Source organism: Emys orbicularis, chromosome 8, assembly GCF_028017835.1.
Source record: "Emys orbicularis isolate rEmyOrb1 chromosome 8, rEmyOrb1.hap1, whole genome shotgun sequence".
NCBI classification, from domain to species: Eukaryota; Metazoa; Chordata; order Testudines; family Emydidae; genus Emys; species Emys orbicularis.
In genome coordinates this window covers 24,040,575-24,054,608 of record NC_088690.1, presented here as the reverse complement: position 1 = coordinate 24,054,608, position 14,034 = coordinate 24,040,575, and the positions used below count along the sequence as shown (strand labels likewise).

The 14,034-nt window shown below is 41.7% G+C and overlaps 1 protein-coding gene across 1 annotated transcript in view; it reads left to right on the top strand.

The window, feature by feature from the left end:
- Window positions 1–14,034, top strand: part of SLC44A5 (solute carrier family 44 member 5) — a 143,873-nt gene that overhangs the window by 106,403 nt on the left and 23,436 nt on the right. The window contains exons 10-16 of the mRNA XM_065410019.1: window positions 3,146–3,258; window positions 3,658–3,789; window positions 5,695–5,794; window positions 9,159–9,251; window positions 10,810–10,897; window positions 12,682–12,944; window positions 13,828–13,922. Of these exons, the coding sequence (XP_065266091.1) occupies window positions 3,146–3,258; window positions 3,658–3,789; window positions 5,695–5,794; window positions 9,159–9,251; window positions 10,810–10,897; window positions 12,682–12,944; window positions 13,828–13,922 (884 nt within the window). The remainder of the gene's footprint in view (window positions 1–3,145; window positions 3,259–3,657; window positions 3,790–5,694; window positions 5,795–9,158; window positions 9,252–10,809; window positions 10,898–12,681; window positions 12,945–13,827; window positions 13,923–14,034) is intronic.

Here is a 14,034-nt window from a genome sequence, read left to right as displayed (position 1 = left end):
GCACTTTTTCATAGATCTTATACACGATGTGAGGCTAATCCAGTATCCTGCTATGTCATCCATAACTACAGCCTGACATCAGTCTGTGGTAGATCTACAAGAGATATGGGCATCTTCCCACACACAACATTGATGTGGGTTCTTCTCTCTCTTCATGGCCCATCTGTTTTGTTATTCCAAACCCAAGAATCCTTATGTAAAAAAACAGTTTAGTTTGCTAAGCGACAGCAGGGTAGTTACCTGTCATGTCATTTACAAAACAAAACAAATGAATAGTTAAGGCCATCATAAATCTTACACTGCTAACATAGTAGGTGAATGTATTGCATAAAAGAAATGCACAGTTTATCAACTCTTAATTTGCACCTGAAATAAATTCTTCCTGTTCTAATCTCGCAATATACATTGAACACTAAAATGTTAAAGTAAAAAGATTGACTCGGAAGCTGAAAACTCAAGCACATGCTTAACCTTAAGCCAACAACAAGGAAGTCAATGGAACTACTCACAGCATGGAAGGTTAAACACGTGGGAGTCTTTGCAGGATCGGTGTCTATATAATGTGCATATTAATGACAACTTGTCAGGCTTGAATGCAGTACTATGGACAGATATTTGTGTTAAGAACTGTTATATGTAGTATGTTATCAGAAGTATATACTAGATTATTCTAAGAACAGCAATTACAAGTAGTTTCTACAGTCAGTTGATAAATATACTGATAAGTGTACTCATTTTTCAGAATGATCCATACTTCTGAAACTGTTGGATGAATTTTCTTTATACTTTGCCAAAACTTCCTTGTTTGGTTTCAGAATAGATCTCGCAGTTTTCAGACTGAACACATTTTCCAGCTATAGAAGGTGTCTTAAGGTATGTCTGCACAGTAGTTAAACACCTGTGGCTGGCCTGGGTCAGCTGACTCTGGTTGTGGGGCTATAAAATTGGGGTGTAGATGTTTGGGCTAGGTCCCAAGCTCTGGGACCCTCCTCCACCCCTGCATGGGGTCCCAGAGCTCAGGGTCCAGCCCGAGCCGAACATCTACACTGCAATTTTAAGCCCCGCAGCCCAAGCTCCATGAGCCTGAGTCAGCTGACCTGGGCCAGCCATGGGTGTGTAATTGCTATGTAGACATACTCTAAGCTTCTTTCTACACTGCCCCAACCAATAGAGGGCAACTTCCTCACATACTCATAGTGCTTGATTCTGCTCCTGCTGACGCCAATGGCAAGAAACCCCCACTGATGTCAGTAGGGGCAGGATTGGGTCCATAACTCCCACTGAAATAAATGGGAGCAAGATTGGGTACAAAATTATCCACACCTAAAATCATGAATTTATTTTCTACATCAATAGCTGGGCCATGAGTTTACAAGGAGACTTAACTATACAGGAATTTGAAGCTAGAGGGAGACAAAGTAACGTTACGCAAAAGTCAAAGTTTCTAATATGGTCATTTTTCAGAATGATCTGTACTGTTGAAACTATTGGATGGATTTTCTTCGTACTTTATCAAAACTTCCTCCTTCGTTTTCAGAGTAAATCTGGCAGTTTCCAAACAGAATGCAGTTTCCAGGGCAAAGTTATGGGTATGATACTGTAGGGTTTTATAGTGGAAGCCAGTTGGTTACAACCTTAACTATGGAGAGACTCCTGCTTTTCCACAATACCCAGGAAGATCTGCAGCTTTCAGTTCTCAGACCCCAAAGCATGTCTATTCACAGCAGCTCTGAAGAATGTGATTCACTTCAGCCACATGCATGAGTACTAGTGAAGACAGTGAAACTAGTTAAGCATGTACTTAGGTTAAGCATGTACTTAAGTGTTTTCCTGAATCAGGGCCCCAACCTCCAAATAGTGTTTTTGAGGCGGAAAGTTTTGAATGATGAACCATTCAGTGAGAAAGCAGGAGATGTCCTTGAATGAATTTTGGAAAGGGAGTAACCACACAGGGCAGAGAGGAGATTTATGAATGTCTTGTGCAGGTTATGGTGAAGAGATCTCCAAAGCAAGCTGTGGCTCTTTCTTTTTCACTGTCTGCTGCACAGTTGTAAGGTTTACAAGCCCAAAGAGATGGCTTACCCATCACAGTCATGTGGTCCTGAGTCTGATCAGTCTCACCTCTTTGATAACCAGCTAGGTAAGGGGGACATTTCAGAGAGCGATCACTAAACAAACTCTAAATTAATGGTTATGGATTTTGTATTTCAGTGGGTATGTCTTCAAAGTCCAGGATTCATAATCATTTATTTTGTTTTGGACCTCTGCTAACGTCATCAAGAAAAGAAATATTTTACTGGTGTGTCCCACTTGACTGTGTGTTGGGATTATATGTGAGAGGAGACTGGCTGTTATCTCCTATGGCTGTACACTCAGATACCTGTGTGCGTGTAAAGAGTTTACACAGCCATCATTGTTGTTTTTTCCTTTGTGACTTGCATGCTGGGAATGAAACCAGAATTCACACTGCCTTACCACTGATTTGAGTAGGCTAAAGGAAGACACTCACTGGGTAGCTGTTTTTTCCCCAATTGCACTGCTGGTAGGTCATTGCCAATGTCAGCTTTTCTCTCTTTCTTTTTAATGCACGTTTTCTTCCCAACTCCGATGCACTGCACATGACTTGTTTGGAAGGATAGACAGGAAAGTGTTTTATTCTCAAATTCAAAGTTCCTATCTACTTTTTAAAATAATGTTCTTATTTAAGAACCAAAATTGAACTAACCACACGTGTACACCTCCTTCCAGTTTGACACTTCTCTACCCTTGCCTAGCCACGGCCTGAAGACGTCACTGTCTCAGAACCTCAGCTGGTGTAAATCAGCACAGTCACAGCAATGAAGCTATACCAGTTTACACCAGCTAAGGAGCTGGCCCATCATTTATAAATGTGGCTATGAAATGTAATCAAACTGCCTAGAAACTTATCGCCCAACAGACTGGTTTCCAATAGTTGATGGTATCCAAACTTTAAAACACTCACCACTCATTAGACTTTCAAAAGGAGGTTTGGAATAAAATTTTAGACCTGTCATTCTGTATTGTGTGAAAGAGTGGCCCTCCTTTTGCAGTAAATAGAATGCGCAAGGAGGAGGGATGCTCATGCCTGTTTCCCTTATGTTCATGTCGCCTCCTGTCTTTCCAGTGGTCTGTTCATTGCAATGGTTGTGAGCCTGCTCTTCCTTGTGCTCCTGAGGTTCACAGCGGGGGTCCTCTTCTGGATTTTCATCCTTGGCGTGATTGGAATTATAGGATATGGTAGGTGTTAGCTCCTACACTCTCTAATGAGGAACTGCAGAGAGATTTTGTTCTTACTGCTGATGTTTGTACAAGGAAATCTGTAATAATCAGGTGAAATATTGCATAGGTTTGACAGGGTATTGAGGGTTTTTTTCTTTAAAGAAACTTATACTATGGCCTCGATCTTGCAAACGTTTACCACCACGTGTACACCCACATGTAAGCACTTGCAGGATTAGGCCGTCTGTATTTGCACCATGATTTCTTTTTTGTTCGTGTGGGTTTATAAGCCACTAGTCTTATGATCACCTGTAGTTTTTACCTGTATGGCATGTTGAAGGCAAAAAAACCAAAGGCTCATTCATGTTTACAGACTCTTCAGAAACACTCAGCTCTTACTGGTTTGTTTTTCCAAAGGTATCTGGCATTGTTACTGGGAGTATGATCATCTTCAGGGGACACCTGGATCTGACCTCACGATCTATGATATTGGCTTCCAGACTGACTTCAGAGTATACCTGCAGCTGAGGCAAACATGGTTAGCATTTAGTAAGTGCCTTTTAAAATTAGTCTCTGTTAATGCTTAACCAGGAGAACGAATCATCAGCTGGTTGGTGCAACCTATGAAGTACCCCTTGTTACAGATGCTGAACAAATATCTTCCTTTAGATAAGTTTCTGGGATCTCAGTGCAGTGAAGGTTTTTATTATATTGTGCAGTTTTCAGGATTACTAGTTTATCTGGCCTAGAATTTGGTCCATTCACATTACTAACAAATGTGGAAAACATGCACAACTGGTAGAACACCACTCTTATTGTGCTGGGTTTAGCAGGCCAATGCTCAAACCACTGAGCTATCCCTCCCCCCCTCTTGGTGGTGGTGAGGGAGAAGGGTTTGACTTGATTAGTAGAGAGCAAGACACTCCCTGGGGTCCTGGCCAGGTTGCAGGGGAGAGGGGATTTGCCTTTCCCCATCCATCCATGTACCATTCCTTCTGTATGGGCACCACATGCAGTGTGAAGGGAGGAAGGGATAGGGTGTTAGATGGGGACCGGATGGGCCATTGTCTGCATGACTGGCCAGTTCAGGAGAGGTGGCTGACCATGATTGGTCAGCTGCACTCCACCCCCACTGGCAACTGCCCAAGCAACACCCACTCTTTGGGAGTTATTGGGGCCTAAGGTTTGTAGAACTGGGTCTCCTGCATGCTGTGGGCCTAGCCAGATCAGCCCTCATGGGAAATAATTTTTCCTCTGGATAAAATTGGGTGACCCAAAAAAGATGGGGTGTTTTTTTTAACTTCCTTACAGCATGCGGGAGGCCTGGTTTGGTGGGCACAGCATTTATGGTGTTGCAGCTTTGTGGTCAGTGTCAAGCGTGGGGTATCTCCGGGGGTAAACATAAGCACAGGACTCGGGCATCTGCTGGCCAAACTTTGGTCTTGCTGAGGTAGGGGTGGTCTCTTAGGTCTAGTGCAGATTGAGGCATTTCCCATCTCTGCTCTCATGCCTTTGAGCCAGGGGGATGATAGGAGATCTCATCAACTGACTGGATACCAGGGATGATTTAGGCACTGTCTCCCTTACCTCCCTGACTCCAGGTTTTGTGGTTTTGGCATAAGGCTATGTCCTCCCACATTGGACCCTTGCTTTGCCTGCTAGGGCTTGGGGTACCATTGACCCGTTGTTAAGATGATTTAACAAAGCTGTAGTCTGCTGCACAAAACCTATGTGCTGTGTCTCTGTTTACCTGCATGTCTGGGACAGTGAACTAATGGGGGCCACTCACCACATGTTGCTGAGGTGAATCTCTTTAAAGTAATGCCCCTAGAGAATACTAGTGTTGTACATGTGTCCCTATTCTCTCCTTGTACCTCGCTGAGATGCTGGCTTGCCCTGTATAAAACTGGGCCATTGACTTCAATGGAATTACTTCTGCATGACACCAGTGTAATGGAGATCAGAATCAAGCTCTCTTAATTAAAAGGCTGAATGTCCATCTATGTTTTATTCTTTTTCCTATGTCCAGAGACTACAAATTAGCAGCAATATAGTATAATCATTGAAAAACGCTTGTTTCTGAATAACCCAAAGTTTACTTTCATGGAGTGCATTAAGGATAAATGATATTTTATGCTAAGTGCTACAGACATATGTTTTTAAATAGATGACTATATTTGTGAACTGTCTGACATTGCAATGCTCCACTTTCCTTTGTAAATTACAAACACTAATGTCATCTGTCAAGGCTAGCAGCTTCTGTGGGATTTCCCAAGAATGTATTAAATGGGGATTGAAAGTCGGCCTTTGCAGTCACAGAGAGAGCAAGCATGTTCTAGCATAGGGTTTCTTGGCATTCATGACCAGGATTGTAAAGTACAAGGTGAAAACCACCAATGTAGAAAGGCAGTGTGTTGGTTTGATTTTTGAGGAGTTTAATTTTCGTGCTTGCAGTGATAATACTTTGTATTGTGGAAGTCTTCATCATACTGATGCTGATCTTCCTGAGGAATCGGATCCGGATTGCTATTGCACTCTTGCAGGAAGGGAGTAGGTATGTTTCTCTGATTTATTGATTTTTTTAAAAAAATTGTAATATCCTCCTTGTAATACTCTGTTGGGACTTGATCCTGCACTGCCAGGGGCAGAATACGGTGGATAGAAGCACAAGGGAAAAAGTGCTAAACAGTCCAGGGAGTGCAGGGGAGCCTGATCCTGCATGAATGAGAGTGTGGCTTTATGGCTGCTAGGTTACTCCTGCCTAGTAGCAGTAGGAAGGGCTCATAGGAGAACATGTAGCTAGGCACATCATTTGCATGCTGAGGGAGTGCACTTAAGCCTTTATATCCTCAGACACACCTATTCTCTGCCCCCACATCTTCCCATTTTAAGGTAGCAGACGTACAAAGGTCTTCAAACATACGTTCATTCAGCACAGAGGACTACATCTAGCGCTGAATCTTGCTTGTGCCAACGTGGAGCTTCCTTTCATACTTGCAAAGGGAGCATAAAAATCTTGTGTGGCCAGCTGTGCACCAGACATGGGCTTGTAGGATCAAGACCTTGGCATCCATCATAAATAGGGTCAAGTCTCATTGGCAACTAGCAGTAGGATTTTCAAAAGTGTTGCAGTGACTTAGGAGCCCAGTCCTGTTGATTGAGGCACTTTTGAAAATCCCACACTCAAAAACCTTCTGAAAAATTGATTATGCAGAGAAAGTACCCTTTGAGAGTAAATACCTTTTAAATGTCTCCTTTAAACATTGGCGTGGTTACTGTGAGGGGTTTAACTGTATTTTTTAGAGTGAGGTGTGTATGTGCGGGGGAGCTTGATATAATCCATTTGGAAGGCTTAGATCCACCCTGCAACTTAGCTGACTGTCATATAGTGAAAAAAGTAACTAACAAGGGTCAAATTTTGCCTTCAGATCCAGGTGTGTTATACACATTGATTTCAGTTATTGCTCAGATGAATTAGTGCCAGCGATGATATGATGTAGAGTAGTTAACACTTCTTCCTGTTAACAGTCTCACAGGCAGTTTCCAGGTAGCAATTTATAACTTCCCTGCAATATACTTGGTCCTTCTAGTAAACACAGTGCATCAAATTCTCTCTGTTGCACCAATGCAACCCAATTGACTTTGATGGAGTTGTGCCAGTGTAAATGAGGACAGATTTTTGGGTCAAGTGGTAGGCTACACATGTGTACCCAAGAACAGAATTTAGTATAGAGAGCTAGTAGATGGTTGGTAGTCACGGTGCTACCAAATTCATCAGAGCAGTGCCGAATCTGAATCTGAATTGTGACCTCTTCCCTTCCCTGATTTTTCTTTTACAGTCCTGGGCATCCCAGTGCCTGTAGTATCAGGACTTAGGGAGTCTTTTGTGGAATTAGGGAAAGCTGAAGTTCCATAATCAACCTACTTATTCCCCTTTCTACAGCTATGCATGCAGGAAATAGCAGTCAATTTTGTCAGCACTACACTTTATCCTTTGGATCCTGTTCATTATAATTCAGAAACATTTTACACACTAAGACACTTTTATTCAAAAATGTGACAGATAGAAACACTTCAGAAATTTCATAAACTTCCTGCTGGGAGGTAATAACATCCCCTAGTTTTTTTAGCTACACTGAAAGGTCACTTGAGGGCAGTACTTTTACACTCATGTATAATGCCTGAGGTGAAACACTGTAAGTAATTACTGTACACCTAACAGACCATGCCCTGTATTCAGGATGATGGGAAATAAGTTGCTAATGACTGGGAATGAAATTATTTTTTTCAGTACAGTTTAACTATTCTTTCAGTAAAATTACAATTTATAATAATAATAAGCTGTTTGGAATCCATTGATAGACTAGTTAACAAGCAGTTTGTTAGAGTAAACTGTCTGTGGCTTCACTGTTAACTAACAAGCCTATCATTAACTGCTGGAAACTACTGATTTGTGATTATTTCTTAAATAGCATAAAATCGTGCATGTCTGTATGACTCATAATGCGCTTATTGTGCCTGTAGATCCAGGTATGATTTGGCAATAAGAAAACACTACTAGAATGTTGCCATTGACCTTGTTATCGCACAAGACAGATTAACTTATCCCCAGGGTCTTCTTATTTAACAGCAGGAGTGGAGTAAATTTGTCTTCCATTTGCTTTCTGGGAACTGGCTCCTGGAAGGCAGCTGGCAGCAGGAGTGAACAAGTCAGGGGAGAAGCACAATGGGGGAAGGAAAGGCAGAGGGAGAAGGGAGGGTGGAATGGTCAGAGGAGCGCGTCAGGGGGCTGTGGAAGGAGAGGTTCAGAAGGAATGGGATGAGGTGGATTGGGGGAATGTAAAGGAAAATGGGAGAGCAGTGTAATCAATCCACATGCTTTAGACAACAGGCACACTTTCTATAAGTCACATGCAGTGAGCTGCCTGTACAATTATTTCCTATCCCATCACCACAGTATCTAAGAACTAACCATCCTCATTATTCCCCTGTGAGATAAGTGCAGTCATTTTCTAGAGAGGCACTGATGGCTTAAGTAATGTATTTAATGCCACAGAGGGAATCCTTGTCAGAGCAGGGATTAGAACGCTCAAGTTCCTAGTTACCTGTGTCCACGCTCTGACCACACCTTTTATTCATTGGGACTAGTGTCTGGTTTGTCAGCTACTAAAGCATAGGCCTCTGTCTCTTGAACTAAAGAAGAGCTTCCTTAGCTAGTAGCAGTAGAAAGCCCTTTATCCTTTCTGTGGGCCAGCAAATTTAGGCAACATCACATATACACACACACACACACTCTTACACAGAAAAATTATAAATACATTACAGTGGTGAGGTAGCAAAATGGACTGTGACTCAAGAGAAAAGTAGAATGTCAAGGGTCCAGAGCATGCAGTGCTCAGTACAGCAGAAGGTCCCCGAGCAGACTGGATCTGTGAACACTAGGAGGAAGGCAGGAGGGAGGATGTACAGGGGCCCAGGGGAAAGAGCAGGTCTAGGAGTTGAGTAGTTTAGGAACATGGAGAAGACAGGCAGTGGGAGGGGCAGTGTCTGAGGCAGACAGCAGTTGGAGGGATGTGGGAGCAGAATGGGTTTATGACCCGGGATTGAAGGAAGGTAGCAGGGATAGGATCAGGGAGGGCAAAACCAGTGGAAAGAAGGGGACTGGGAACAGAATATAGCAGAGATTTGAGGAGGGCAGCCAGATGAAGGAGGGGGAGGAGAAGAGACAAAATGAGACGGTGACAGAAGTGAGGCAGTAAGGAGATGGTACTGGCAGTGCTCTGGGATCCCAGCACTAGGTGACCCCACCAGTATCAGTGAAGAGAGAAGTAAAAGGGCTAATGCTAAAGGGCTAATAAAAAGTAATTTTTTGTTTTATCATCATTCTAGATTTCAACCTTATTTTGTTTCCTTTGTAGGGCTATTGGCTACATAATGTCCACATTATTCTACCCCATTATCACCTTCATTCTCATTGCAATCTGTATTTCCTATTGGGCAGTGACAGCTGTGTATCCTTCTATATGTCTGAGTATTTGTACCTCATTATCGCGGTAGTATCTGAATAGCTCACCAAATAACTCTGTAAATGCTCACATCGGCCTTCATTCTCAACGAGCAGTACATTGGAGGTAGAGGCAAAATCCTTACATAATTGTTTGTTTCCACTAAGGTTCTTCTCTTGATAGCTGATGTGGGATGAAGCCACTGTAGAAACCGTCACTTTGCAGTATTGAAATCCCTTTGTGCTTTCTTAGGAGACTCTGAAGAAGACTAACACCAACAGATTGTATTTTTCACAAACATCATCACCTGGAGACATACTTCACACCCACCCTATGTGCCCTACTGTTTACACAAGGAATAAATAAATGCACTTTTCTTCTGCCCTGCTTCTCCCAAAGTGGCTGGTGTGGCTGTGCGGGGTGAGATGCAGAATTGGGGATGGCAGTGATGTTCACACACGTGACGTGTTAGTGTGTTTGTAGATCCAGTGGACAATACAGTGGGAAATGTCCTGCACCTGGATGTGTTGTATCTCTTTCCCTCTCATATCTTATCAAGTGGGTGCCTGAGGTGCTGTACGTAGCTCCTGTCTCATTGAGCTGTTCTGTTCCATCATGCTGGCTGAGACTGTATTATAACACCGTCAGAGAATCATAGACGTTAGAGCAAGCTGTTAGGTCACCTAGTCCATCTCCCCACCAAGAAAGGATTCTGTACACTGGGTTATGGTGTACAAGCAGGACATTATATTTTATTTAAAAAATAACAGTCTCAGGGAGGAATTCCCCCCAATGGGCTCAAACAAGGCCCTGTGCACTATTTAAGTCCTTAATATGGGTCTTAAATGGTACATAGGGCTTTGGGTGAGCCCACTGCACGGGGTTTATTCACCCATGGAGCGTATGGCCTGCACAAGACTTCACGTTCCTTAGCCCTGCATTCATTGTTTCTTAGTTAATTGGGGAGCTCTTATTTGCTCCTTTGCCATGTTTTTCACTGGCAGCTGCACAGCCTGTTCTGCTCCCCACCCGGCATAACCACCACCAACCTCTCTGTAAAACTGCCTGCTACACAGAGGTTTGCCAAGCAGCAGAGGGAGGAGTCAGGAAGCCTTCACTGGGTGAAGAAGAGTCTGTTATTTCTGCTCTGAGCAGTATTAACTCATCCTCTCTGTTCCCCACTGCAGCAGTCACCGTGCACGGGAGCTGGCCAAGAGCCGCTGGCAGTAGGGTCACCAACTAGTGCATGCTGCCATAGTGATGCACGCAGAGGGGACTAAGAGCAATGTGGAGGTAGCTCCTTCCCTGAGTCTGGGACGTGTGCAGACTTCAGGGCAGGGTTTTCCACAGTTCTCTAGCTTATGAGGAAAATTTAGATGTTACTTGTTAGCCCTTCTGCTTATATGCTGGCCACATGCATAGGAAGAGGTGGTGCTCTAAAACTGAATCTCTCTCCAACCCACACAAGTTTCAGGGTTAGTGATCCCCTATTATATTGTTTAATGTGTGATGGAATTTAGGGACCTGTGATTCTGTGAGTTCCTCCTTAATACAATTCACTCAGTTTCCTGTCTACATCAGGGGAACCTGTGTATAAAGTAATGGCTAATCAAACACTGTGCAAGTATGCAAACCTGACCTGTGACCCAGAGGTAAGCATAACTAATAACTGCCTATGGAGGGGAAAAAGAGGGGGCATGCTAATTATATTAATTTATTGACATTCAATATATGTGCAGTGCTTGTTTAAAGACCATGCATAGTTGTATTCCACTCATTCTTTGTGTTAGGTCACATAATACTCGTTCAAAGCACTTTACAAGCACCAGGTAATTAATTCTCACAGCACCCCAGTGAGGAGGATAAGTATGAATAGCCCTGTTCTACAGATGAAAAAACTGAGACACAGAGGTAAAGGCTTAAATTTTCAGAAGTGTCCACTCATTTTTGGTGCTTCAATTTTTGGATGCTCAGTTTAAGAGATACCAAAAGGCATCCACAATCAGTGGCCAGTTTTCAAAATTAGGGACTTAGAGACTTTTCCAAGGCTGCTAAGCAAGTTAATGGCAGAAACCCAACTGGGTACCACATCTCTCAGCTTGCAGTCATATGCTCTTGCTACTAGACAATACTGCCTATCATAGCAATGAGGATAAATTAAGAAAATTTACAAAACGCTTAGCAAATCTTTTGGCATTTATTGGGAGCAATTAGGTCACGTTGGTCTCTAACTTTGTTTTGGGAGTTCTTCAAACACAAAAAAATGTTTATGAAGCCTAACATCAGTAGAAATGTTTCCAGATATTTTAAATGCCAATGGAAACAGCTTGTTTTAAGTAATAGATAGCATTCCCGTGAAATGCATGCCTCCCAAACACTACAGCACTCTGCTGATGTCTGTGAACCAAAGGAGAAAGAGATTCAAGTCTGACCATTCTGTTTTCATTGTCCAAGCTGGGCAAATGGACAGAGTAAACAGCACAAATAGAGAAAAGTAAATTCAATTCTAAATTTTTTTATTGTTATTATAATCTCAGGGGAGACAGATAAGAAATTCTGTGACCGGAGCCTCAGCTGGTGTAAAAAGTCATAGCTCCATTGACTTCTCTTGAGTTAGTGATTTAAACAAATTGAGGATCTGGCCATGAGTTTTAAATAAATATGACTAGCTGCTCTGTAAGGAAACTGAACAAGTTGTGTATCAGGAGAGGGGATTTGTGTAATTCAGATTCTGAATTGTTAAGCCCCAGTCATGTAAAGACTTGTGTATGTGCTCACATTTATCCATAGTGAACGGCCCATTCACTAATCACAGAGAGTTAAGTCTTTTTTAGTATTGGGTTTTTAATAAGGCCCTATTTGAATCATGGAATGATTGTCAAATAATTGCAGCTGAGTTGCAGACCAGACATGGAAAATCGTGGAAAAGTAATAATGGACCTTTATTAATTGTGGTAATTTGGAAAAGCCAGAGAAGATCTTTGTTTAAGAAATTTTTGCTGGAACAATATAAACACTCAAGTATTATGTTATATCTGCTATTTTTTTTGATAACTGGACATTTTGCTGCAACTATATGACAGTCATTAATGCGCGGGGCTAACAGTGGTGCTGTCAGCCCTGGCCGGCCGGCGGCCGGGGCTCCCACTGTCAGCCCCAGGCTGCTAACGAAATTGTGGTAAAAGCCTAATATTGTGGGATCTGCAATTTCCCCAATATCACAAATTAAGTAGGGCTTAGTTTTGAATTATTTAAATGAATTAAAAAACATTTACGTTGAAGTTAGACTTCCACTTGTAGCAGGATTGAATGAGTTAGTGAAACATCTAGCAGAATATATGAGATTTTTTGTGCTCAGCCATTTAATTTCAGAAATTGTCCTGACACATCCTGTTCATTGCTTATGATTATTTTTGTTGTTTTTCTTTCTAAACAGACTTTTAACACAACCAATGTGACCAAATTATGTGTTGGTGCTCAGTGTACTTTTGCTTTCTATGGGGGAGAAAGCTTCTATCACAAATACATCTTCATCTTTCAACTCTCCAATGCTTTTGTCTTTCTGTGGCTGGTAAACTTTGCAATTGCACTGGGTCAGTGTACCCTTGCTGGTGCCTTTGCCTCTTACTACTGGGCCTTTAGAAAACCTGCTGATATTCCAACATGCCCACTCTTTTCTTCATTTGGACGAGCAATACGGTAAGGATAAGAATCTGGAGTTTAATCTCTTTGTGTTTCCTAGCGCTGCTCATAACTCATAAGGAAACAATTTCATTATGCTTAGACTATCAAAGGAAAACAATTATGTAGAAAAGCTTAGTCATTAAGGGCTCAATCATCCTAGTCATTACGGACCTGCATTTTGCTTTTGACTTCAGTGTGAGGAGCAGATCCAAATTCATTAAGTGCCTGAATTTCAAAAGAGTAGAAGCTCTGAGAAATTGCATGCCTAACTTATACAAGCAATTCCTGCACCTGCATATGCAAATCTGTTATAGCAACCCTCTAATGGCTGTTAGACACCTAAAAAATACAAATGATCTTGCTGCAAACACAATAGCGATGTGTGGATGTATACATTTTTGTGCATGGGTCTGGACTTTTTGTTTTATTGAAAAATCAGGAGCATATTGACCTATTGTGTAATTATTAAAAGCACTGTACAGTTTAAACTTAAACCCAATATTTAAATTTGTACATTTAAATTATATCAGTAATAATCTTTAGTTAAAATTAGCAAAGGAAATCACATTATGGATATAAACATTTTTACTACAACACAATTTATAGGCCTTTTGTAATTGTAGTATCTCTTATTCATGTTGTATCTAGCAGGGCAAATTGTTCAGCTAACACTAGGGTTATTCAGAAGCATTTAGTAGAGGCAACATTTCACAATCTTTCGTCAGCATCCCAGTTCTTAGCAAATTTTGCATTGTTGTTAATCTTTTTCAAAAGACTGTTTGTTTGCAGATTTCACAGTCCATAAGATAGTTTTTTGTGATATTTGCGAAGGTCAGTTCAGTTACGTATTGCTGTTGTCTCCTGTAACATGGTAAAATACCTCTTTGTTTTGTATTAGATATCACACAGGTTCACTAGCATTTGGATCATTAATTCTTGCAATAGTCCAGTTGATTAGAATAATCTTGGAGTACCTGGATCACAAGCTGAAAGGTGAGATTTCTGAACTTGCTGTAGAATATTAAGAATTCATCTTGTTTTCCTTCCTTTTCCAAGATGGTTCTTCAGCTATAAAACATCTAAGAGGCAAATCCTGGGCTGGTAA